This window comes from Microcaecilia unicolor, chromosome 6 (genome assembly GCF_901765095.1).
Source record: "Microcaecilia unicolor chromosome 6, aMicUni1.1, whole genome shotgun sequence".
In the NCBI taxonomy this organism is placed as follows: Eukaryota; Metazoa; Chordata; class Amphibia; order Gymnophiona; family Siphonopidae; genus Microcaecilia; species Microcaecilia unicolor.
This window is the reverse complement of record NC_044036.1, coordinates 109,091,575-109,117,771: the sequence shown is the minus strand read 5'-3', so window position 1 is coordinate 109,117,771 and position 26,197 is coordinate 109,091,575. Positions and strand designations below refer to the sequence as shown.

General features: G+C 41.9%; 1 protein-coding gene across 2 annotated transcripts in view; it reads right to left on the bottom strand.

Annotated features, from left to right (window-relative positions):
* Positions 1–26,197, bottom strand: part of COL11A1 (collagen type XI alpha 1 chain) — a 700,769-nt gene that overhangs the window by 395,317 nt on the left and 279,255 nt on the right. The window contains exons 2-5 of one of the 2 annotated variants that reach the window (XM_030205575.1): positions 13,795–13,857; positions 12,222–12,263; positions 9,827–9,889; positions 646–720 (exon numbers count right to left, since the gene is read on the bottom strand). The exons of the other annotated variant lie outside the window; for it this stretch is intronic. Coding sequence (XP_030061435.1) covers positions 646–720; positions 9,827–9,889; positions 12,222–12,260 — 177 coding nt within the window. The 5' untranslated portion in view covers positions 12,261–12,263; positions 13,795–13,857. The remainder of the gene's footprint in view (positions 1–645; positions 721–9,826; positions 9,890–12,221; positions 12,264–13,794; positions 13,858–26,197) is intronic. 2 annotated transcript variants of the gene reach the window in all.

Below are 26,197 nucleotides of genomic sequence, written 5' to 3'. Positions count from 1 at the left end.
ACCAAACAGGAAAGTTCCACAGGAACAACAGTAGAGCACAAATGAGTGGAAACAGAGGGAGGTTAGACAAACCTCAGGATCGATGGTGAGCTTTTCACATTAAATGTAAATATGAGCAATTATCATCGCATACGGTTATGTGATAACAGTTAATTTTTAAAGGGTGTTAAATGCCATTGTCTGATCATCTGTAATAACCAGCTCCTAAATAAACTATATATGAGTTAAACAATACTTTCACTATTCAATCATGTTTTTAAATTCATGCATTTTAGAATTCAGGAATCTCAGTGGAAGCTTACCAATATATACTTAGCAGTATCAGATATCAACAAGATTCAGAAAGAAATGCCAGTATAGGGCTTTTTACTATGGATATGCATTCATTAGCCCACTTTAAAATTATTAGTGTGGGCCAAAGTGATTAAAATGCATATGAACCTACAAACTAATGCATGCACAAAGTGGCCAAAAATTGGTAGAAATTTTCAAAAATTATAGGAAAATGAACCAGGTATTTTTTTCCTTCTTCATTCTCGTTTTTTACTTACCATGTTGTTTATTCCCCCTTAGAATATAGTCTTGTACTTGCAGGACTGAATAAATAATTATATAGATATTGAATTTCAAAGTATTTGTACTTACTGGTAACATTAACATGGTCCCTGGTGGACCTGGCAGCCCATCAGCTCCTGGAAGACCAGCACGCCCTGGAGGACCCTATGAGAATAAAACCATTTGTATAGTAAGCAAAGGGATCAAGTAAATGAGTATTGTATCTGGTTTGAGACAATAGCAGCTAAGTGATGGTGTTGACTTGTTCCACTTGCCATTAATGTGGCATGCCTTAGCAACCAGGTTCAGATTGAGAACTTCCAGCTGCAGCAGGCACCTCATACTTAAAGCACAGTTTGAAATTGTATATTTACGTGCTTATTTTCAGGTTATTACAGTATTCCTTTAGGGTACAAAAACCCAGCGTTTGTTGGTAGTTTCTTGGAATAGGCATCAAATACATACATTTATGCAGCCAGGAAGTTGACACCATAGAAAAGATGCAGAAACAGAGTGGACAATCCCAGGCAGGCAAGTGGAGAGATGAGAAAATAGTAGGGAAATGTGATTTTCTAGTTTTTATCCAATTTTTTAAAAAATTTCTATCGAGACTTTATAGGCATATTTTACCAATTAATAGCGCCTATCGGGGAGACTCCATCTGTCAGTCTGTCCATCTGTACTCACAAGCATAAAGACACAGACACAGACACACACACATATGAAAACCCTCACACTTCATACAGCCCGTGTAACCCAAATGAGACACACTTTACCATGTCTTTTCACATACTTGAATAAGTTTGCAAATAAAGGAAGGGGAAACATGAAAAGCCGATCTGCAAACTCCAACATAGAAACAAAACAAGCAGATCAATTGGAAACGGGCTCTTTATTGGTGAAACACAAACCAAAATAATACCCAACACAGGCCATGTTTTGCCCTCAAAGGGCTGCATCAGGGGCTACAATATAATAATCAGAATTACAAAGTAATCAAACAATAATAAATAATAAAAACAATATACACCCCAAGTTGATGCATTTATGACCTTCTTTTTCTAATGTATTATGCATGTCACATTTGGTGATGATGTTTTTATATTGCAAGTATGTCACATTTGAGATTGGCACATATTCTTGTATATTAATTTATGTTTGTCATGGTTGTCAATTAACTCCAATTATTGATTGTTGATGTTTCATTAATTAATTTATCTGCCCATTTGTCCCGGGTGCCCAAATATGAGGCACCCAACTTTTGGTGAACTATATAGAATCTGGGGGATAGTGATTTAAATGGCCAAAGGTTATACATTCTGTGAGTTGGAATTTTGCTTGAAGCCTTTTGCTAGTTCCTGATGCTGTTCACATAACGGTTTTTGAACACTGGGCCTGCTGATTTCAGCAGAATCACAGAAGTATGAAAAAAATAAAGGGGTCTATTTTTAGGCTGAGTTAACTAAGTAGGAGGTGCTGCTGCTCTGATGACTGAGTCCTGGACTGAAAGTCAGTGGCACTGAATCATGGAGTCTAACTACCTTGGCATTGTCCAAGTACTGCAGGGGAGGAACAAGGGTGGAACTAAGATAGAGCCAGATGTTTCCAGGGCACCACTGATATTCAGCACTTCTGGTCATATAACTATCTGGGAAAGCTGAGCTGGATAAAATGCTGTCCTATCTTGTCTGGCCAACTACTGCGTATTGGCGCTGAATATCAGTAATATCCGGATACCTTCTGGGGCTTGCCGATGAACTGGACATTCAGCGCCAGTATCCAGGGATGGTCCAGTGTTGAATATTTGATTCTAATTCAGCCCATGATGGTCATCTTTAAGAAAACAAAACAAAACTGACTGCCATAGACTGAATATCAACCAGAAAAGGATTTTCCCAAGGTCATACTATAATCGAGGAAAAGGGTAGCAGGAGCATCGCAAGTTCCAGATACCCTCTATGTGACATGCCCTCAACCAAGGAGGTTTTATGATAGGAGATGTCATTATGTCAAAAAGTTGAAGCCATCTCACCTGAGCAGCTGCCATATTATGTGACCCTAAACATTTGTAGATGCTATTGAAAACAATAGCAAACTTATGAGGTTTATGACTGCCTATGTATGTTTTTTTTTTCATCTGACATCTTTTGAAAGCTTCCCATATGTAACCCATGATTTTTTTTTTAACCTCTAGGGCAGTCCCCACAACTAGGCCCCAAGGCTCAGGCAGAGCCAGGGCCTTTCTTAAATCTGCCCCCACATAAAGTTAGCCTCCTGCAGATCCAAAAACAAGTCTGTCGCTCCAGAGCGCCCGCACCGCAGACCCGGCTCACACCCCAGGACCCCCCCCCCCCCCCCCCCTGCAGAAGTTAAAAAAAAAACAACCTTGGGCTACATATCAGAAACTTTCAACTAAAAAAAAAACACACACACATAGGTGGTCATAAACCTCACAAATTTGTTATGATTTTCAATAGCGTCTGCAAATGTTTGGGGTCACACAATATGGAAGCAAGCTCTGCCTACTGCTTTCAGCCCACAGAATGAGCAAGATAGGCTTATGACATATTCTGCCATAAAACCTCCTTGCCCCCAACTGATGTGGAACACTCCTGCCCCACCCACTTTGTTGACATGAGCACAAGGGATGCCAATAGAAAGCTTCTCTTGTGCCCTGAGCAGCCATATCGGCCGCACATAGTTTGTTACAGCCCTGAAGGGAAGAATTGGAAGATTATGAAACGATGTCTAGTGTTCAAACTGATAGTCCTTTCCTTCTATTAAAAACTGAAATAAGTAAATTCAGTGTTCTCATAATCAGAATGACGTCTTCACATTTTTCTATCAGCATTTGGCTTATGGTAACATGGTGGCATGGAAATTCAGATTCAAAATAAAATAAAAGTTAATTTTAAAGTGGTGGTCTGATTTTATAAGGAAATGATTGCAAAGTGCTCAGAGAAAATCCGATATTTAAAATTGTCAGTGTCCCTTAGGACTCAGACCTTGGGTATTTGCAAAGAACTGAAAACACATTAGTTGGAGAATTTCAGCTGAGTAAAGTTTGCATCAATCATTTCAAAATCATGTGCTATTTTTCTCATTTATATCCTAAGTAATTTAGAAGCCATATATGTGTGCAAACATATATTGGGTTGTGGGTGATGGTTCAGGACAAAGATGAATGTCAAGATGTACGGTGAACAATCACTCTATCTGTTAGGGTCACTCAGAAGCAAACATTTCAGGAAAATGCTAAATTCTTCCTTAATTCCTTCATGTCTGGAGCCGAATGTCACATCAGCTAAAAAAAAGCACAGTTACAGAACACATGTTGTGTGCAAATGCTGCAAAAGCCTTAGAATTGCAATAATGGCTAGATCAATATTCTCGCTAGCATTATTTGGTTGTAATGATCTCTAAAAAATAGTTTTAAATCTTCTGGATCTTCAAGAATGTGGGACTTTTTTTTACTAAAGTGCAGTAGTTTTTACATTTACCCGACCAGGTTCAGTACATGGCACCCAATGGCTTAAAGCCCAATCCCATGCCCAAATTTGGGCACCAGTATTTATGCCAGATGAAACCTGGAGTAAATGCCAGCGCCCACATCTTGGCATGTGAATGACAGTATTCTATAACTCCCTGCACAATTTTTTGGACTGCCCATTTTTCTGTCCCTAGCCACGCCCTCTTTTGAGTTTCACACTAAGGGATTTAGGCACTTGAGGTTATAGAATAGCACCCAGGAAGATGTACACGCAAAATCTAATTACTGCCAATTAACTGTGATAATTTATTGATAGTTAATGGCTTGTTAGCTATTAATTTGCATACACATCTTTGATCCACATGCAAATTTGGGCACACAAATTTGGGGGCCATATATAGAATTTGGGGGGCTGCGTATTAATAGCCAAAAAATGCACAGTAAATACAAATACTATGCAGTAACTGTTGGGGGGGGGGGGGGGGTATCCAACACTCCCCTTGTAGGTACTGCACAGACAGCTTTCCAACCATATGTTCATGCCAAGTGCAATTAATATGGATGCACCTAATGCCACCTCTTGAGTTGGTATGAAGTACATCTATACTAAATGCACATTCGACAGCACATGCTAATTACTGTACATGATTGCAATGTGCAGTTCATGCCCAATCTCTGTCCATACCCCGCTTAGTCCACACCCCATCCCATACTAAGCAGTTAGCCTAGGATTTTCACCACATTGGATGTTTTAGCAAATGGCAGTCACTAGCACTCACTTATGCTAACTGCTTAGCCTACTTTAGTAAAAGAACTGCTATATGAATAATCCTCAACTTTTTGTTTTACCAGGTATTGAAGGACTCAGGAGAGAAGGGATAATAGATGGTATGGACGGGCAGACTGGAATGGCCATATGCTAGCCGATATTCAAAGTGATTTAAATCGACTGTGGCCACCTACTTCCAAATATTCAGTGGCTCTAAACTGGGTAATGCCGCTGAATATCACCTCTGACCACACATTTAAAAAATGGGCAGATCAGGGGCAGTAAGGGGGCAACGGTTTGGAGGGGTCCGCAGTTACTTGGGTGCTGGTGATATTCAGTTCCAGAACTCGCATAGCTAAGCCAACAAACTTAGGACAGGACAACAGCAGTCCTAATTCTCCCCACTTAGCTATGCGGGTGTCAGCACTGAATATCAGCCGGCGTCTGCATAACTGTTCTTTAACTTTAAATGAACCCTGATTCCCCTTTACAGACTCCAAAAAAAGCTTCCCTTTCCTACCCCCTTCCCCCAGCCTATGAGAATCAAAGCCCTCTTCACTCGGAATGAGCCCCCACAAGGTCTAGGTAGACACCTCAGGCCTATCTGTTTCCCTGGTGGTCGTAATAGGGGCACTGGGGGCAGGAGTGAAGCCCTAAGTACAGTGAGCTGTCACAAGAGGTCGTGGCAGCCATTTACAGAGGCCAGCTGCAAGGGGCATGAGTGAGGGGCTTCACTCCTGCCCCCAGTGCCCCTATTACGACCACCAGGGAAACAGGCGAACCCGGTGGGGGGGGGCTCGGAGTGTTTGGGGTTGGCTTGTTCCAGGAGGGAGGGCTTTAATTCTCACAGGCTGGGAGGAGGGAGCTTCTTTTAGAGACTGGTTGGGGGATCAGGGCTTCTTTAATGTTAAAATACAGTTATGTGACAGTTATGTGTGTGTCCCAGCCGATATTTAGCCAGGGTCCATATAACTGTCTTAAGATGGCCTCGGCTGAATATTGGTCAAGATTCACATAGGTCTCTGGCGGTCATACTCATCAAATTTAGCCCTCAGTATTCAGTGTCATTGCCCGGACATGGCGGGCACTGAATATTGGGTGCTAATCTAGCCAGCAACGGTAAGCGTTTAAAAAAATGCTGACTTGGCTGAATATTGGATGGATGGTCTTTATCTACTGTCATTTTCTATGTTTCTGCATATTCTCAGTGTTAACCTGCATATTTTATAGCAGACCTGTGTGCAAACTTAATTGACATGTCGAAGCTTCCCCTATACAGAAAGTTGTCTATTTCATCTGCTTGTCATATGTTTAATATATAAGAGGCAATTCTATACACTGGCGCCTAGAGGTAGGCACCACTTATGTGTTTCAAAGGTGCTATTAATTGACATGTAGGTGCCTAAGTACACTAGATGCTGTTCTATAAGGTAGCATCTAAGTGCCATAGCACCTAACTGCAAATGAGCACATAAGTGTAGGCGGAGCGTGGGCGTATCTTCCAGGTATGCGCGAAGTTTATAGAATACTATAAACTATGCACTTCACTTGGTGCACCTAGATGTGCCTAACTTACACCTGCCATTGACATGGCCTAAGGTGGTGCACCTAAACATGGGCAAACTAGTTCCAATTTACACCAGTATTCCATAACGGAATCTTGGCGCCAAAAATGTCGTTATAGAATTGATGCAAAGCACACTGCATTGGGGTGTCTAGACTAAGAAGCCAGTTTATAGAATTGCTGCCATAGTGGTTTGAGTAAATATAAGAGATATAGTACAAAACACCCTATTTCCATTTAACAACAAAATGCAGCATAACATGAGAGCCTACACTACAGTATACAATCCCTTCCTACGATTTCATTCCTCTTCTAAATGTATACTTAAAATATATAGAGGCTGTACTTGCAATATGATAGTATCTCAGTTTTCCTACTCAAATACACATCTTAGAAACATATGGAACTAATCTGGACCAATATATAGAGGCTCTGCTTTTCCCATGGGTCAGTAGTAAAATCTGTCTAAATAAATTAAGGTCAAGAGTCAGATAGCGATTTTAAGGCTATAGACACAAGTCTTTTTTTTTCCAGAAAATACAAACTTGAATCAAAAACAGAGAACAGCTCTACTATAATTAAGGCATAGAACTGCTGGGACAAGGTATTTGATATAGTTCCATTTTGGGATATAGTTTAAAATAAATGATCTGGAAACAGAAAACAGAGCTCAGCCTCTCGGTTTTCCTCTTTCTTCTCTTTTTCCACCCTATAACCCTAACTATCTATTAAGTGCCTCTGGTGCAGTAGCATTGACATAATTACATAGATGGCTAGGTTGAAAGAAGACCAGAGGTTTTCCCAAGTTCAGCCTCTTTCTTAGTTATCAAAATTAATGCAACAGGAATAAGAGAAAGAGGGAGACCAAAGGTCTGCCGGGCGTTTTTTTGTTTGTTTTAGCATAGGATTCATTTAAACTATGATATGATTATGATAATTATTTAACTCTTGTTTATTTTGTGGCCCTTTTACTAAGCTGCAGTAAAAGGAGGCCTGTACTAGTGTCAGCATGTGCTTTTGACGCTTGCTGAGGCCCCCTCTTACCACAGCAGGAAAAAGGCTGTCTCTTTTTCTTGAAAAGAAATGGCTGTGCGGTAAGTGAACCACTTACCGTGCAGCCATTTCAGGGGGGGGGGGCACATACCACCACTAATTGAGGTGGCGGTAAGGGCTCCTGCGCTGACTCGGCGGTTACCAGGCAGTGATTACCACCGGGTAAGCATCAGAACTACAAAAATAAAACATTTTTTGTAGTGCCGGAAATGGCACACGCTGCAGGAGCCCAACGGTAGTTCCTGTTTGGCATGGAGTAAGTTCATGGTGGGCATACCGCTACTTCGTAAATGGGCCCCTTAGTTAGGGGCTCTTTCACTAAGACATGCCCAAAAGCGGCCTGCACTGGTTTAGGTGTGTGTTTTAGATGTGTGCAGGTCCATTTCCTCAGCGTGCCTGGAAAAAAGGCATTTTTTAATGTATCGGAAAATGGACGTGCGGCAAAATTAAAACCAACGCACGTCCATTTTCAGGCTGAGACCTTTCCGCCACCCATTGACTTAGCAATAAGGTTTCACATGCTAACCGGGTGGTAAGCATCCAGTGTGTGCCAATTGCTGATTACCGCCTGGTAAGCGCCACGCAGTAGAAAATAGAAAATATTTTCTACCGCATGTTTTGGAAATGCGCCAAAAATTGAGTTACTGCCCAGGACATCCAATAGCCGGGCAATAGTACCAATTTTATGCATGTTGGACATACATAGGCTCCTACATGCCTTAGTAAAAGGGTTCCTTAGTTAGTTGTATAATCTTGATATACAGCCAATCCTGCACTAGCACATCAAGATGGCTTAAAATACAATTAAGCCAGAAGGAGGGGGATAGTGAGAGAAAGAGGTAAGGAGGGAAAGAAAGGAGGTGGGGGAACAGAGGAGTTCTCTCTATGTCATCATATACACACACATACTTACACACTATACATCTGGTCTGAACAATGTACATTGCTGCTGGCTAAGAGACTTGAAGGGTATACTCTAAGTTACCACTCCTTCAACTAATAGGCAGTCCTGATGGCTATATTCTCTCTCTTTCTAGAACTGTATATGTGACTGTGATTTTAAACTGTGATTTGCTCCAAATTGAGAGCACTTCTGAACAAGAATTTTCATCCGGAATTAAAGAAGCTTATCTGTAGTCTAGGCATATGCATAGATCTAAAATAAATCTCAGCCTTGTCAGAGTCCTTATACCTCCTCTAATGTGTTCTTAAAATTTGGTGTAGAACAAATACCAAAACAGATGTATTGGAGAGGCAGGTAAACACACAACTCTGTTCTACTAAGGGTTAACTATGACTTTAGCCAAAGTTTTGACTTGGCATGAGTGGATAGTACTGCTGTTTTAAGTATGCTGAATTTATATTATGGATAATTTCTAAGTCATTTTATCACGTTATGGATGAGCTATCAATATTTCTGCTATATAATGTATAAAAATGCTACAGCTATGAGCCTTGGTCCCCTGCCTAGACTTTGGTTCAGGCTCTAAAATGAGGGAAAAGCTTACAGGCCTGTGTGACTCTTGCTTGAACTCCCAGTGTTGGAGCTCTAAAGAGAACAACAGGAAACACAAAGGTGGGGGTCCAAAGGACAGAGTGACATTGTGTTCAGCCATGGTGTGAGAAAGGAAAGGTGTAGCTGGATGCAGGGTCTTGCTTAAGATTTGTGGTCAAGCGAGCTAAAGACAAAACCATGTTAGCAAGATAGAAGCTACTCATTAGTATGAGTCAATCAGTGGTAACCATGACATTAGCATAGATCCAATCAGGTATATCTATTGTCATATTATCCATATCCTGAGGGCACCTATAAAAATCAGGGTATTTCCTGGTTTGAGCTAGAGAGAAGGGTTACCACTCTCTCTCTCCAAGGGAAACCAATGTGACCAGCAGAATTGACAAATTACCTAATTGCTTTCCCTTGTAAAACCTTCAATTGGTAAAAGAAATTATAAACGACTAAGATTCAGATAGCACCTGTTTGCAGCTGGATTATTATATTCCTATAATTAATTGATTGTACATGCCTGTTGTCAATCACTGATTTGACTTGTATCTTGGCAAATAAACTCCTCATCCCAAATGATGTTCTGTGGACTTCACTTTATGATCAAAGGCTGTAAATATAAATGTTTTTGCTATATCAGGCTATCTTTTGCTGCATTGTATAACTTGTAATCTAAATCCAGTTTGTCATAAGGCTGGTATCTTTTCCTTAGACCTAACGTCTCTCTTAGTGGCAATTCCTTTTAGAACTTCGCAACTTCTTGATTACCTCAGTACTAGTGCTATTTAGAGATGGAGTCAGATTTGAGGTCTCTGAACCCCTCATATTAAAACAATAATCAATAGCCTAGTGCTTACAGACCACTGAAAGTAATCTACATGGACTTACCCTTTCACCAGCATCACCAGAAGGGCCAGGGGGACCTTGTGAACCTGGAGGACCCATAAGACCCTAAAGAAAAAAAACATTATATAATATTTGTTAAAATTTAGTTAACCACTAAATGAAACAAAATGATTAAGATCTCTCATATTCATTCTGATTTACTACTGACATTTCTGAGGAGAAAGCAGTATGTAATTTATAAAATCTCCCTTAATGGTGCTCCTCCCACTACCCTGAAATTAAGACACATTCCACACAGACTCAGAATTAGTTAATTCTGATAGGACTTTGGTAAATGAGACAACAATAGCTGAATATTTATTTTAAGTAAAAGTCAATAAGCAAGATTTTTAGGGCTCCTTTTACAAAGCGGCGCTACCGATTAGCATGTGCTGACTGTAAAGAAGCCCACAGGATCTGAATGGGCTTCTTCGCATTCAGTGGACATAATTGATAGTGCTGCTTTATGAAAGGAGCCCTTAATGTGAATACAGCCCACAACACTGCAGAATGGAGTCAGAAAATGGAGTTTTGGGCACAGGTTTTCAGTAAGCTGCTCTTGTAACATATGTGCTTTAGATAAATGTTAAAAGGGAAACAACCCACATTTTTTCATGTGGAAATTAGCAGCTGAAAAGTATGTATGCCAAATGAGTTTCCATAATATTTGCTCATTATATGTGTAGGTGGCTTGCCAAGGGCAAAATATGATGAGTAAACTGAAAATTCCCAGGACATGCATTCTTTTTGTCCCAGGATGCTCACAGATGCACTCAAAACACCCATTTTTAATTCAGCTAAAAGTTTGTCACAGTGGTGTAGCCAAGGATGGGCCCTGGTGGGCCCAGGCCCACCCACTTTGGGTTCAGGCCCACCCAGTAGCAGCACACCTATGATGTGGCTGGCAGGGATTCCCAAGTCTCAACAGCTGAAAACTCCCAACAACTGCCCCTGCTGCATACCTTGTAAATAGCAGATCTTCGCCTGCAGCAAGCAGCAGCTGATACATACTGCTCGAACCGGCCCCACAGCCTTCCTCTGACGTGTTCCCACCTATGCGGAAACAGGAAGTTGCATCAGTAGGAAGGCTGTTTGGTCAACATGAGCAGTGTGTATTAGTTGCTGCTCGCTGCCAGTGGAAAAATATTATTTAAAAGGTATGCAGGAGAGGGGGGATGTTTGAGAGACCATATGGCATGCAGGTGAAAATCATCTGTGGGATGGGGCAGGGTTCTTCTGCCCACCCATCTTGGGCCCAGGTCCACCCAAAATTGTGTGTCTGGCTACGCTCATGGTTTGTCAGATACATAGCATACATATTCTATTAGACACATTTGAGAAAGAAAATTCACGTGACTAAGTGCCTTTGAAAAATGCCCTCTTCAAAAACAATTAGGCAGAACTAAAATAAAAAGTATTCCCTCTCGTTCTGAGTAGCAGAAAGAGCCAAAAATGAAATGCATGAGAAGACAAATAAAATAAACAAGAAACGATAAAGAATTAGGAATACAGTAAACAATAAAGAAACAACAACACTACCAAGGAAAAGCAGACTGATACTTAGAACAGTGTAGCTACTGTTGACACTTTAATTAAGAAAAATCAGTTTAAAATGCACCACTGCAATTAGAAAATGTTTTGTTACAGTCATGGGAATAGTTACCAACATGGGCTACCATTAGAGATGTTATTTTATCACTAACACATGCTATTTTATCACAGATCTAATTTTATGCAATCAGATTTAAAGGCCTTTCTACCAAAGAACGGGAGGGCTACCGCCGGCTAGGCACAAGGCAAATCAGTCCTACCTAGCTCCAGGGGATGTGCCCAGCAGTAATAAAAGAGCACCGTGTGCTGTCCCATTACCACAGGGTTACTGCTGTAGCTTTCACTGTCTCCTAAATAGGAGGCAGTAAAGGCTCCAGCAGTTAATGGCAGCACAGCAATTTTGTTTCAGTTACCAGAAAACATTTACTGGCCCTTTAAAAAAAAGGCTTTTTCTGGCAGCGGTAAAAGGTGGCCTCGGCGCGCGGCAATCCCACATACCGATGCCACCGCAGGACATCTTTTACCACTGTTTGGTAAAAGGGCATCTTAGTTACTATTAATTGGGGTTAACACTAAAATAATACATCTTAACAGTAGTCCATGTTAAGAACTCTTCCTTCCCATGTCTATTAATTAGCCACACTGCATTTAAATCAATTAACAAGAGAAGTTAAGGGCCCCTTTTACTAAACTGCGCTAGTGATTCCTGGCCTGGCAATGCTGACTAAACCCATTCACTTTGAAGTGGCTTCATTGGCATTGCCGAGTGGGGATCGCTAGCACGGTTTGGTAAAAGAGGCCCTAAAACTATTAATAGTAATCATAATAAAATTAGTAATATACATACTCGTGGTCCTTCTGATCCAGGTACCCCTTCAAAAAGCATCCCCTACACAGAAATACATAGCATAACACAATTAAAATGCACTATTATGGTTATATTCTTATAGCATGAATTGTATTCTTGAAGCATTTATAAATTCATTAGTTTATACAATGATAATGTATAATGACTTGCCTATAAAATGCTTTTGAGTTACTAAAATCAGTATTTGCACATGTAGCCAATCTTCATATGTACATGGTGCTATTTACACATGGAGATGCTTTTAAAATAAGGGCCTTTAATATGACTCAAGTCAATGACCTAGTGGAAAGCCCTCGTCGCATCTCTAGGCACAAGCTGAGGGCACCATTTCTCTTTTGAAGAAAGAAGGCAGGCCATGATAGGTATAGTTAGGGCTAATTGTAAGGCTGCATGAAGAGGTACAAATTTGGCAGGTATTTGTTACCTGTGGACTTTGCACAAATTTTCAGACTGAAAGTACAAGTGGACTTTCTCTTTCAAAATTACCCCAAGAAACGAACCAATATACAATTACATCTTTTAATTTATGCAGGTAGGGTACATATTTTGAAAAGGAATGAGGTGCTGTCAGTAGTGGTCTATGTAAGTTAGGGGTCCTTGTACCAACCTGCATTAAAAGGGCCCTGTGCTAGTAACAGGGGCCATTTTTGCCACTCGCTGAGGCCCTTTTTACCACAGAGGGTAAAAAGGCCAAAAAAAGAAATAGCCATGTGGTAAGATTTCATTTACCACGTGGCCATGCGGGGGGGAGCACTTACCACCACCCATTCAGGTAGTGGGAGGGGCTTCTGTGCTATCCTGGCGGTAACCGTGCAGCACACGGTGCAGCCCGATTACCCGCTACCTGATTACCGCCGGGTTAGTGCCTGGGGAAATATATTTTTAATATTTCTGCTAGTGCCAGAAATGCTATGCACTGGGGGTGGAACCACCACTGGCACCCACGTTGGGCCAGCAGTAGCTCCAGATTGGCACACAGTAAGCCAGTGGTGGGCTTACCACTGCTTTTTAAAAGGGCCCTTAGTATCCATCTACACCATGTAGTTGATTTCTATATTGCCCAAAAAAATGCTTAAGTGCTATTGTATAAACCACGCCTAAAGTTAGGAGCGGTTTATAGAAGAGTTTAAGGGCAGGGGTTGTGCGTAAATTTAGGGGCCTTCATTTGCACTAATGCAAACATGGTGCAAAATACCCATGCCTAGGTTTACACACAGAGTCCCCTTATTCTACAAGTGCATGCATAAATAGAAACCATATCCACACTCCGCCCTGAAACGCCCATGACCCTCCCATTTCCACGCCCCCTTTCCAGGATACACGTAAAATTTAGGTGTGGATCAGGCACCTACATTTAGATGCATACATGTTATTTTTAGTTAGCACCAATAATTGCTTGTTAAAAAGCTAATTATTGGTACTAATTGCCTCATTATTCAATTACTATGGGTGCGCAATTTGGGCGCACAGCTAAATTTCCACACACATCTTGAGGGCCTTTTATAGAATTAGGGGGTATGTCCTTATTGTACCTTGCAACAAGTTCACTTACAGGTTCAATCACAGCAGGTTCTCCTTTTTGGCCCTTTTCCCCATATGTACCATGGCCATTTACCTGTGAAATTAAAGATGAAAGAATAAGTTGAAGCTGAAAACTCAATGAAATCTAATTGTGACCACCTCTGGGAAAAGGTGACTACTGGGTAAGACAGAACTTGTTACATACTACTATTGTGGGTATGAAACAGTACACTGTTTGAAAAATGTAATAAGCGACACTGAAATTCATGAAACATATTTAAAATCACCATATGAATACTTTAGAGCACAGTTTAAAAATAAAATTCTTAACATTTTTAAAAATGATTTTAAATATTTAAAATGCCTGAATGATTGATAACATGGGACCTGTTTTCTAAAGTGACATAAAGTTTTGCACTTTCTGCACATTAGAAGCAAAACTTAATATGTTTTGCCTGTTTGAGTTGTGTTCAGCATCTGCCCTATAGTTAATGTGCAGGAGAGGCATTTACTGCATGATAAATGCATTAGCAGATAGCATGGATACCCTTAGTGCACTATCTGCAGAAGCATTTACTGTGCCCCGCTGTAGTAAAAACTAAAACTATATAACTATAACTCAGCATCATGCACCCCTCTAGTCAACATCTCTACAAAGCCCACATGCCCCTGGGCGATATCACAAACCCACTCTCCAACACCAATCAGCCTGTAAGAAAGCTTCCTACCTTCCGCCATCAACATCTTCAACCCACCCCCAACCCTCCCAGCACTTGCTAGGGGTGCCTTTGGTGGGTTAGGGGTAGGAGTGCTCTCCAGATGCCTCTGCTCCATTGCTGCCTAAATACAAAATGGTGGCTTTAACCCCTAGTGATAGGCTCACGGTACTATTGCTAGGTGGACAAGCAGCCCAAATTACCTCATGATAAGTGCTAAGCCTGTGCAGTAACTTTTGGGGGTATCCCCACATCTTCCCATACAAATACTACACTGAAAAAAATATCAAACATGGCAAGTGGCACTTGGCACCTTCTTTAACCCTTGAACCCCCCCCCCCCCACACACACACACACACACACACACACACCATCACCCTTCCAACACATCAGAGTTAAATAACAATACATGACATGAAATCGATAGAGTAGATTTTATTTAGCCACAGCATAGTACTCATAAGAAATGTGCAACTGAAACTGAGTTACAATGTATATTCCCTACTTATTATCTTCACCATATAATCTATCTAAATCATTTTAGGTATCTAGCATTTAGAGTCACACAACTCCAACTGCATCCATAGCAATCAACTCTCCAATCACATGTTTGTCCTGGTTATGCATGAACCGTAGAAGTCCTATGCATCAACATCACCTCTTTTTTGAAGGGTTGCTGTAAAAGCAGCATTTCTCCATTGTCCATTTATCACACATCTATTTGGTTCCTACATGCCCCCATTCTGTCATAGTCTGGGGGTAAGCACCACTGGCCTTCTGTTTCTCTGGCATTGGCTCCCCTCCATAGAAGAGAGAGACTGCACAGAAATTGTTAATGTCCTTAATTTCACTGCTATTACATGACAAAATACTTTTGCTTTGACTACTGTTAATACTTTCTCGTATATAACGTGCTGTGTTCTCTGTTTGGCTATACTGTGACATGGTGTCCCCACCTTATGCCTTCACTCATTCCCCTATGTGCCCCTCATGCCTTCACCCATTCGCTCTCTCTCAAATATGCCTCCCCTCCTGCATTTTCCCTAATTCCCCCTCCCTCCCACATTATCCCTCACTCCCCCACCTGTCATCTCTCCAAGACTGCCGGCAGCAACTGTCCCCTCCTCTCCCCTTCCCTCCCAGTTTACCTTGTTACTTGTCTTGCTGTCTTCGTCTTGCAGTGGCAGCATATTGAAATGCTACTTTGGTCTGCACCGGGCCTTCCTTCTGACCTGACGCCCCTTTCTGAAAACAGGAGTTTGTGTCAGAAGGGGGCGGTATGGGTCAGAAGGAAAGGCAAGGTGCAGGCCAAGGCAACATTTCAATACATTGCAAGACAAGTAACAAAGTAAACTGGGAGGAGAGGGGAGGAAGAGATGCTGGACTAGACATGCGGGTGGCAGAGGGAAAGAGGGAGGGCGGTTAATCATTAAATCACGATTCATTTTTTAAATCACAATTAATGATTGATGCATTAATTAATTAATTATTATTAGTCCCTGAATTATTTCCACCAGAGGGATACTATAGATATCAAATGAAAGTGCCAACAACACCAAGCCCCATGGCATACCACAGTTAAAAGAATATGATACAGACAGCCCATCACTACACTGCAGCAAATGATTAGTCGAGAATCACCTTAACCAGGTCAAAAGATTACCAACGAAACCAGTCTCTTCAAGGCATGGTCATATAATTATGCATTCAATGGTATCAAATGACATCAGAAGATCTAGTAACAGCAGAACTGAGTGTAATCGTTGATCGCCTTATAACCAGATCCATCCATAATAAATAGCAAAAGCATCTTCAAACTGTATGTTGGCAAAAAGACACATTTGTAGCAATAAAGCACAGCTTCTCTTCCACAAAATTACTCAGTTACTGAAATACAAAAATCTCTATGATCTGTTGACCACCATCAATCAAGGCAGCCACCTGAACTCTTGTGGTCATGCTAGGTTGATAAGGTCCAAGTCCCACATAGATATATATAAGTACATAAGTATTGCCACACTGGAACAGACCAAAGGTCCATCAAGCCCACCATCCTGTTTCCATCAGTGACCAATCCAGATCACAAATACCTGGCAAGATCCCAAAAAGTTCAATACATTTTATGCGGCTTATCCCAAAAATAAGCAGTGGATTTTCCCCAAGTCATTTTAATAATGGTCTATGGACTTTTCCTTTAGGAATCCGTCCAAACCTTTTTCAAACCCTGCTAAGCTAACCACCTTTACCACATTATCTGGCAACAAATTCCAGCGTTTAATTACACTTTGAGTGAAGAAATATTTTCTCTCATTTTAAATTTCCTACTTTGTAGCTTCATCGCAAGCCCCCTAGTCCTAGTATTTTTGGAAAGAGTAAATAAACAATTCACGTCTACCCATTCCACTCCATTCATGGCATTATACCATGCTCCAGGAGTACCGCTAGAGAACTTTCATGTACCAAATTTTTAAACTTGCCAATGCTCTTTCAGCTAGAATTCACAAGGGCTCCCCTTCAAACTGTCAATTTGTGGCAAAATTTTCCACTCATCCTCTAATACTCAATGAAATGAACAGGGAAGGGAGGAAAGGGAAAACACACTCTCTCAACCACTAAATAAATAAGTAAATAATCAAATTCTCCTTCTCTTCCCTAATAATGTAGGGCTAGGAGGGTGACACTCAACCCCACATTACCAGCCCCAGGACCCCGATGATCAGTTTCCCAGCACTGTAAAATTAATACCGGAACAGTGCAGGGAAACAATGCCCCAATGATCAAAACTAATAGCATGCAAATGTTTGTTTGATCATCAGAGTACTTCTGCAGAAGGATTGTGCCTGGATATGGGCACAAGGCACAATCTTCTCACAGAAGTTGTTTGACAGGTCTGGGCTGTAAAAAAAAAAAAAAAGCCTGGACCTATCAAACTTAACCCGACACAGAAGCTGGAGGTCCACTGGACCTACAGACCTCCCTACTCCACCCCCCCCCCAATACAAAACAAATACCTAGTGGTCCAGCAGGACCCTAGTTGAAGCTCCCCAAGCTCCCCAGCTCCCTCCTCCTGTCCTCCTGTGAGCACTGCCTTCACTAGGCAGGGCTTCACCCTTATATGCACGAGATAGATTTACATATCAAAGAAGCAGTGTATACTAATAAATCTCATGAATATTCATTGTGGATATCCTGAAATCCTGACAGGCTGTGGTTCCCCCAGGTTTGGGAATCACTGCACTAGAGAACTTAGAGGTCCATTTAAAAAGCTGCCAGCGGTAGTGTGGGTGCATGAAATTGCCATGTGCTAAGGCCACTTGTTACCGCAGCTGGAATTTCCATTATTTTAAATGGAAGTTGTAGATGGCGGTGTGCTAATAAAAATATTGGTGCATGGCAATTTACTGCCTGAGTCTTTACCATCACCTATTAAGAAGGCGGTAAGGGCTAATACGCTAACCCAGTGGTAATCGCAGAACATGCACGATGGCTGATTACCATCAGACATGTCTACACTGCACCCCCATGCTAGAAAATAAAAATTTTTTTTCTGTCACAGGAAACACCATGTGGCAAACATAAAACTACCTCAAGTAGTAATAGCACACTGTTTTACTGTCTGCTACCCACGCAGTAGCTCTATCATAGCTTAGTAAAAGGGGCCCCTTAATTTCTTCATGTACCAAACTTCTGAACTCGCCAATGCTCTTTTGGCTGGAATTCTCAAGGACTCCCCTTCACACTGCCAAAGCAAAAACAGTGACACACTTGCTCCAGGCTCTCTCACTCAGTTGCAGCCCCGGAGCCCAGACCACCATCGTCCAATACATCTTCAAATGTTAAAAACAATTTCATAGAGATGGACTTCATCAAGGCTATTATTACCAGTTCATGAGGCACAATCAAACCATCCAGAAAAACTACTGATTTGTCTATTTCCAAGTTCATCTTTCTCCTTAGTTGTTCAATTGTTTTCACTTTATAAGCTCCCTTTCTCACTCTTCTGTGAATACTATGTGACCAAATTAGAAAATGAAATAAAATCTCTACAATTTTTTTCATCTGCCTAATGAGGTCCGCTCCCTTCACACTACATAAATTATCTCCTAAATGATCTAAAAACAAATGTAGTTCGGCTAACCAACACCTAGCATGGACTAAAGAAGGCAACAATTGATCCCAAACTATAGCCCACACACCCAACCAATAAATCCAAAGTACAGGAATAACCAAACTAGGATGAATTTTACTAGGAGTGGCCTAGTGGTTAGGGTGGTGGACTTTGGTCCTGAGGAGCTGAGTTCGATTCTCACTTCAAGCACAGGCAGCTCCTTGTGACTCTGGGCAAGTCACTTAACCCTCCATTGCCCCATGTAAACCGCATTGAGCCTGCCATAAGTGGGAAAGCGCGGGGTACAAATGTAACCAAAAAAAAAAGGCAATTTCTTTGCACATTTTTGCACTCAAAATATTTGAGTGTTCAGAGATCCAAACCACAATGTATTTCATCACTGGAATTGAAATAAAAGTGAAATAAAAACACATCTCAAAATATAACATGTGGAGGGGCATTTTGATATGATGTCTAAATCCGATTTTGGCCATTTAAAAAAAAAAAAAAAATCCAAAAATCCAGTAGCAAACATAACCATTTTCAAACCATAAAATGTCCAACTCTTTGTCTTGTAAATGGCCATTTGCTAAACATTTTTGTACTCAGTATACCTATCCTTTAGGACTATAGCAGGGAAAAAAACACATCCCCAAGGAAAAACACACAAAATCAAGCCATTGGGATATATGGGGGTCAGAATTCCTAGTAAACTGGCCACACAAACATCCCAGCAGAGCAGTGAGGAACCCTAAGGAGCACTGTAGTGAACTTCACATAAGAGGTCCTAAGTTCACATCTCACCGTTACTTCCCTTATATTGTATGGTAAGCTCTCCAAAATAAACTGTAGCCTTTGATAAATCCACTTCTGAGCTGAAGTGTCTGTTATGACTTTGGGATATTTGGAGGGTTACCAGTTCCTCTATCTATGTTAGTGGTAATATCAGCATTTATATATTTTTTCAGAGTAAACGACAAAATGTTCTATAAAGGGTTGCTCATGGGTCTGACTTGTACCAAGCGTAAGTGCTCAATTCAGATATGGGATTCTGCTTTAAAACACATTTCATTATTAAATAAGGTGCTTCAGGGTATTTATGAAAACAAGTAGCGATACTTCTTGGGCAGTTGAAGACATTGAACCTTATTCTTGAGCATAATTGCAAATATATATTAATATTTTTGTTTAAATAAGGTCTTCCTGTTTGGCGTAAACTGAATCTACGAAGATACATTGACAACTTCAGCATCAACTTTTTTTTATATACATTATAAATTGCTACATTTTCTTAAGAGCATTAAGAAAAAATTGTGGCAGAGCTATTATTTTTATTGAGGGTATCAATATTCTCTCTAAGCTGTGCAGAAGTCCTTCACCTACATTCCTGCCAGTAGGGGGTGTTGTTTCAATATCACTACAAAAGGGTGAACCTCCAACTCTGAAAAGGTACCACAACTAGACCATACAGAAGAACAATTTGAGTATAGTCCTGTGGGAATTGGGACCCTGCTTGGGATGGCTATGGCTTAGCAGGGAAGGCTAAGTGTGAGGTAGCAAGGGGGACTAACACTTCTAGAGTCTAGTAATGCAATCCCCTGAGTGTTGGGAGTGAGAAGAATACCCACATCTGAACGGAACTAAATTAGCACGTAATTTGCATAGACATGGACTGAGAACATTGGCTTGCCCACAAGACCTGAAAAGAAGGGAACAGGACCCTATTAGACCTGTGAGGGGACAGGGTGGGAATATTGGTGTCCACAGGATATACAGAGTCCAGAGGTGAGTGGAACATTGAGGGTCTTGGACCCACCCTAATTAAAGAGGGGGACTCAGATTAGAACCCGACAGCAGAAGAGTCCATGTAACTGGAGACTGATCTCCCCCTTCTTGGTGGTGGCAAGCCCTTTGGCTGGATTATTATTGTGTGTGGGTGGGTAGAGGGCTGGCTATCTCTTGGACTATTTGTGTGAATGGACCTTTGAGTTGCTGAGGAGTACTCTGGAGTAACCTTTTGTTGGGTTATTAGCGTGGAGGGACTTTTTGCTGTATTGTTGAGGACTGCTGTGGACTGACCCTTGGCTGAAGAAGCTGGTTTGGTGGATACTCAGCCTACAACTTCAGGTGGGTGGCAGCATTACAATCACATTTGCAACAGCAAGGAAAAGGCAAATTCTGCAGGATTCCAGAGGACCTGCCTGTCCCTAATGATTCAAATTACAATACTGAAGTACCACCTCCTACTGGCGGCAATGCAGTTGGAGAACTTCCACACAGGTTAGAGAGAACACTGTACATCATACAGGTAGAAAGCACCAGACACATTTGGTTTATTTGGCAGCATTGTTTGCATTGTGCCATATCTTGTGGGTGATTTTATGATATTTCTGGCTTTATTCTGTATCAAGAGCTATAAAACAAAATATATTGGACTCTATAGCACTAGAAATGTAACCAAAGCTGATGCAAAAATAAGATAAAAATGAAGATAAGAATGCATGCCTACAAGATGCTGGATAATCACTGCAGAACCAAAAAACACATTGGAAGGTTGTTTATAAGACAGTTCTAACTGACTTGGAAGAAAGCCGCCAGTTACATGACTCCCATGATCTGGAATTCTCTCCCATTATAAAATAGGCTCGATAACGTCTTTCATGTCTTTTACAAAGCAACTGAAGGTCTTGCCTTTTCCCTAGGCATATTTTTGTAGTAGTTTAAAGGCATTAATTTGTGATGTACTATTTTATGTTATATTTTTGTTAAAATATTTGGTTTGTTTTAACTTATATTTCTGTATTTAAATGTTTTTAGGATTTTCTCTTTAACAGTGAACTGCCCTGTTGCCTTTGAATGTAGGGTGGGTAATCAAAACTTTTAACTAACAAATACACTGTTCATTTTGCTATAACAGAAAGGACCTGAGTCAGGATGCATGGGGCTGGATCCAGTGTGAAAGTATTCTTCCCTAATCCCCCCTTTTTTTTTTGTTACATTTGTACCCTGTGCTTTCCCACTCATGGCAGGCTCAATGCAGCTTACATATTATATACAGGTACTTATTTGCACCTGGGGAAATGGAGGGTTAAGTGACTTGCCCAGAGTCACAAGGAGCTGCCTGTGCCTGAAGTGGGAATTGAACTCAGTTCCTCAGGACCAAAGTCCACCACCCTAACCACTAGGCCACTACTTAACATAGTAGATGACGGCAGAAAAAGACCTGCATGGTCCATCCAGTCTGCCCAACAAGATAAACTCATATGTGTATATCTTACCTTGATTTGTACCTGCCTTTTTCAGGGCACAGACCGTACAAGTCTGCCCAGCAGTATTTCCTGCCTCCCAACCACCAGTCCCGCCTCCCATCACTGGCTCTGGCACAGACCGTATAAGTCTGCTCTCCACTATCCTCACCTCCCAACCACCAACCTCTCTTCCCCGACCTGCTCCGCCACCCAATTTTGGCTAAGCATCTGAGGATCCATTCCTACTGCACAGGATTCCTTTATGCATACCCCACGCATGTTTGAATTACGTTACTGTTTTCATCTCCACCACCTCCTGTGGGAGGGCATTCCAAGCATCCACCACCCTCTCCATGAAAAAATACTTCCTGACATCCACTCCTCCACTCCCTTTCTATTCCACTATCCAAGCTTCATTACACCTTGATTTGGTAGAAGGGGGGCTGGAAAGGGTATTAAGATTGGGGGATGCTTGGGGGGGGGGTGAGTTATCAACATGGGCTACAGTTAAGTTGGGTTATTTTAGCATATGGTCCCATTTTATGCAATGACACTATGGTAACATAACCCAAGTTAACAGCAGCCCACGTTAATAACTTCACCCCTCAGATGTCTTTCAACACTTGTTTGGTGAGATTCTCTATCCTTATAACCTCTTTTTTCTTGCTTTAAATCTGATCTGACACATTAATCACATTGACACAACCCACCTTAAGTTAGTAGACCAGCTTCTGCCAGACACACTGGTAATAATTTACAGGTGCTCAGATATTAGATAAAAAATGTAATGTGTCATAATTAATGAAACTGCAGCCAAATTTCATTGCATTTCCTGAGTCAATGTGATTAATGTGTCAGATTTGTGTTTCAGGGGAACAAGCAGGGACAGCTGTAGCTCCCACGGTTAATGTCACAGTATCTGCTGTAAGGGAAAGGAAGTAAGATAAATCTTTGGAAATGGTTGCAGGTTTAGGTTACATATGATGTCTTCTGGAGGAAAATCAGATGGGATTAAAAACAAGTGCCATGATGAAAGATGTTCTGGTCCAGAAAAAAAAATTCACTACCATTTATTGAATTTATAACTAATTGTCTATTTGGTTAGAACTCTCTTGTGCAAAAGTTCTCAATCTGAGCACGACTAAAGTGAACATAAATATTACTTAGCAGGAACAGGGAAAAGGGTGGGGTGTGTCCTGCACATGCACCTGAGTTGGATGTACTAAAAAGATTTTCCTGCTGTGTGTCTATGGGAAAATGATTAGTATTTCTGGTCCTTGGTGAATAAACGAGAGTAGCTTGTAGGTTCAGCAAGCTGCAGTGTCATAAAGAGACATAAACTGATTTTTATTTTCACAATGGGTAAAATGCCCCTAATAAAATCTCAAATCAACTGTTCAAGGAATATTTCATACTAAGTCCATGTGCATGTGCCAGGGATTTCTGTAGGAAGGGATGAATCAAGGAGGCTGCCCCAAATCCTTTGCCTTGGAGGATTCCATCGCTTCTGGCCCGCAAATCCAGTTTGTAATGCTTCACAAAAGAAAGTATGGAAGACTGTTCTGCAGTACTACAGATGTCCTCAGCTCAAGCCATGGCCCATGAAGTGCCCTGGGCCTTAGACAAGGGGCCCACAAACCAAACAGCACCACTTTATTTGCCAAATTATAGGCAGTCTCAATAGCTGTCTTGATACAGTGAAAAATTAATGCATTTGACACCACCTCCCCTTCCCATGGTCCATGAAATAACACAAACAGGTGGACAGACTTGCTGAAATATTTCATCAGCACTCTGCATACATCTAAGTTATGGAGTGAGATTTTCCCTCTTCCCTGGACCCACACAGGAAGGTGGGAAGGGAAACAACCTGATTAATGTGAAAGGGTAAAGGTTTTTTTAGCCAATGAAGTCATTAACCTTTAAAGCCTAAAAGATAACCACACATTTTAGACTAGGTTCTGAGGTTTTTTTCTTCTCCATAAGTACGTGATCTTTTTTGAAGTTAGAACCATTTTATCCCACACACAATGTATTTTTGTTTGTATGAGTGGGAATTGGTTGTTGAGTTTAAACTTAGAGCAGGCTTCCCAACCCATGGGATTTGCATCTGTGTTTAACACTGTAACATCTAGGAGAGACCTGCAGAGGAGATGGCTTGGTCCCGCTATATTAACTCTTGGGAGTTGATAGGCAGTGGGAGACAGACTTCAAATTCCTGGAACTTCAAACTGCAGTGGTACAGGAGAGTGTACTACAGTGGATATATGTAAGCCACAGGGTGACTGCCATCAGGCCCAGAAGATGAAGGTAATCCCATGGTCTGGGAGCCAGATGTGTGCAAAATGCCTGTTTCTGTGCTTCAAGTTTGGCTACCTACTCCTGGATCAGACGGATGCACCCCTGTTCGGTAGGAAAGTGCACACCTAGGTACTCCAAGTCCTGGGTCAGCTCAATGTGGTTCTTCTTGGAGTTGATGACCCAACCAAGGTACTGAAGGACCTATACCACACAGGAGGTTGCAACACATCAGACCTCTGCTGAGTTTGTCCAAATGAGCCAGTTGTCCAAGTAGAGGTCCACTGGTACTTTTTCCTTGAGGAAGATTGCAACCACTACCACCATGACCTTAGAAAAGGTTGGGGTGATGTTGCCTACCCAACATGCAAAACCACAGAACTACAGGTGATCTGAACAAATGAGTAATGTAAAGTAAACATTTGCCAAATCCAGGGAGGAAAGGAACTCTCCTGGATGAACTGGGGCAATCACCAACTGGAGGGTCTCCATTCAAAATCTGGGAACCCATAAGAAAGCAATAATCCTTTATGATCTAGAATCAGATGGAAGGAACCCTCTTTCTTGAGCACCATGACATAAATTGAATAGTGGCCCCAGCCCAACTCCATAGGCACAGCATCTCACTGGATCAGCTGACTCAGGGTGTCCTCCACTGCTTGGTGCTTCAGAGGAGATCTGCAAGGGGAGACCATAAAGGCATCTAAAATGGGGTGGCACACTCTAATGCACCAGTCCAGGAGGGACTCTCTGATCCTTTGTGTGGCCCTATATTGGGTGGGACTGGATGATCCAGAGGTCCCTCCACTGTCTTTGGCTCACTTTAAACCATGAAAGGGCTGTCTTTTTTGTCCCGTGGACCAAGGAGCACTGGCTGCCGGCTTCCAGGTGTGGTAATGACCCACAATCATGGGATCAGTTCCTGCCTCCAAAGTACCTAGAAGACCTCTGAATTTATCCTTGAGGAGACCCCTGAGGTTCAATATTCCCCAGATCCTTGAGCAGTTTCTCCAGGTCCTTGCAAAGAGTAAATGACCTCTAAAGGGCAACCTGCAAAGTTAGTATTTGGATGCAGCACCTAATGCCCAGTGTCTCAGCCAAAGGTATCAATACTGTCCCACCACCAATGTGAAAGAACTAGAGCACATGAAGACCAAATAACAAATAGCATTTGCTTTGGTAGGAAGGCCACCAGCTGAACCTCCTACCCAAATAGCTGGACCACTGGAGAGCTGCTCTTTTTCACTGGGGAGAGCTCCCCTGACTCCAGCAAGTCATAACTCACTGGAGACACAGGACCCAACATGCCATCCTCCCAACCCAGGTCCTCAGAGGGAAAGAGTGCAGGGAGGTCATCTGTGTTACCACTGACTGCCAGAGACCTCTTGCTGGGGAGAAGATGCAGGAAAGGGGGGTGGAGGAGAAAGAGGAGGAGGGGGATAAGGCAGGGACCCTATACAAACATGGGAAAATAGACTGAGAACTCAAACCACCCTGGGAGCAAACCCCTACAAAGTCTAACCTGTGCCATGCCACCAGGGCCCTATTGAGTCTCTCAGAAATGGTAGCCACCAGCATGAGGCCCAGGTCCCAACTGGGGCCCCCAAGGGTGGGACCACACAAGAGGGACCTGTGGTTGACTCCTCCAAGCCCCACGAAGGAAGATCTCCAACATTCTGCCCTTCCATGCATCCAGCATATAAAATGACTGCAGATCCCACCATGGTTGTCAAGGCCAGAGCAGGTCAGCTTAGTCTGTGCAGCACTTCTTTCAGACCAATCTGGAGCTATCCCATAGGCTATCTATGATCCCCACGATGACTCCACCCCACAGTCAGGGTATGAGGAGCCGGTAGCTACAGCGTTTGACAGGCATGTGGCTTCCCCCACCCAGCACTCACCTATGCCACAGCAAACACTCCCCATTGGGCCCAGCCCAAAGACACAGGCCTGCTAAATCGTCCCTCCAGAGTCAGGATGAAGTTTCATTTTCATTTGTTTTGTTTTTTGTTTGGTTAGTTTGCTTTTTTGTTTGTATATTTTTCAGTATCATCTGAAGGTTCT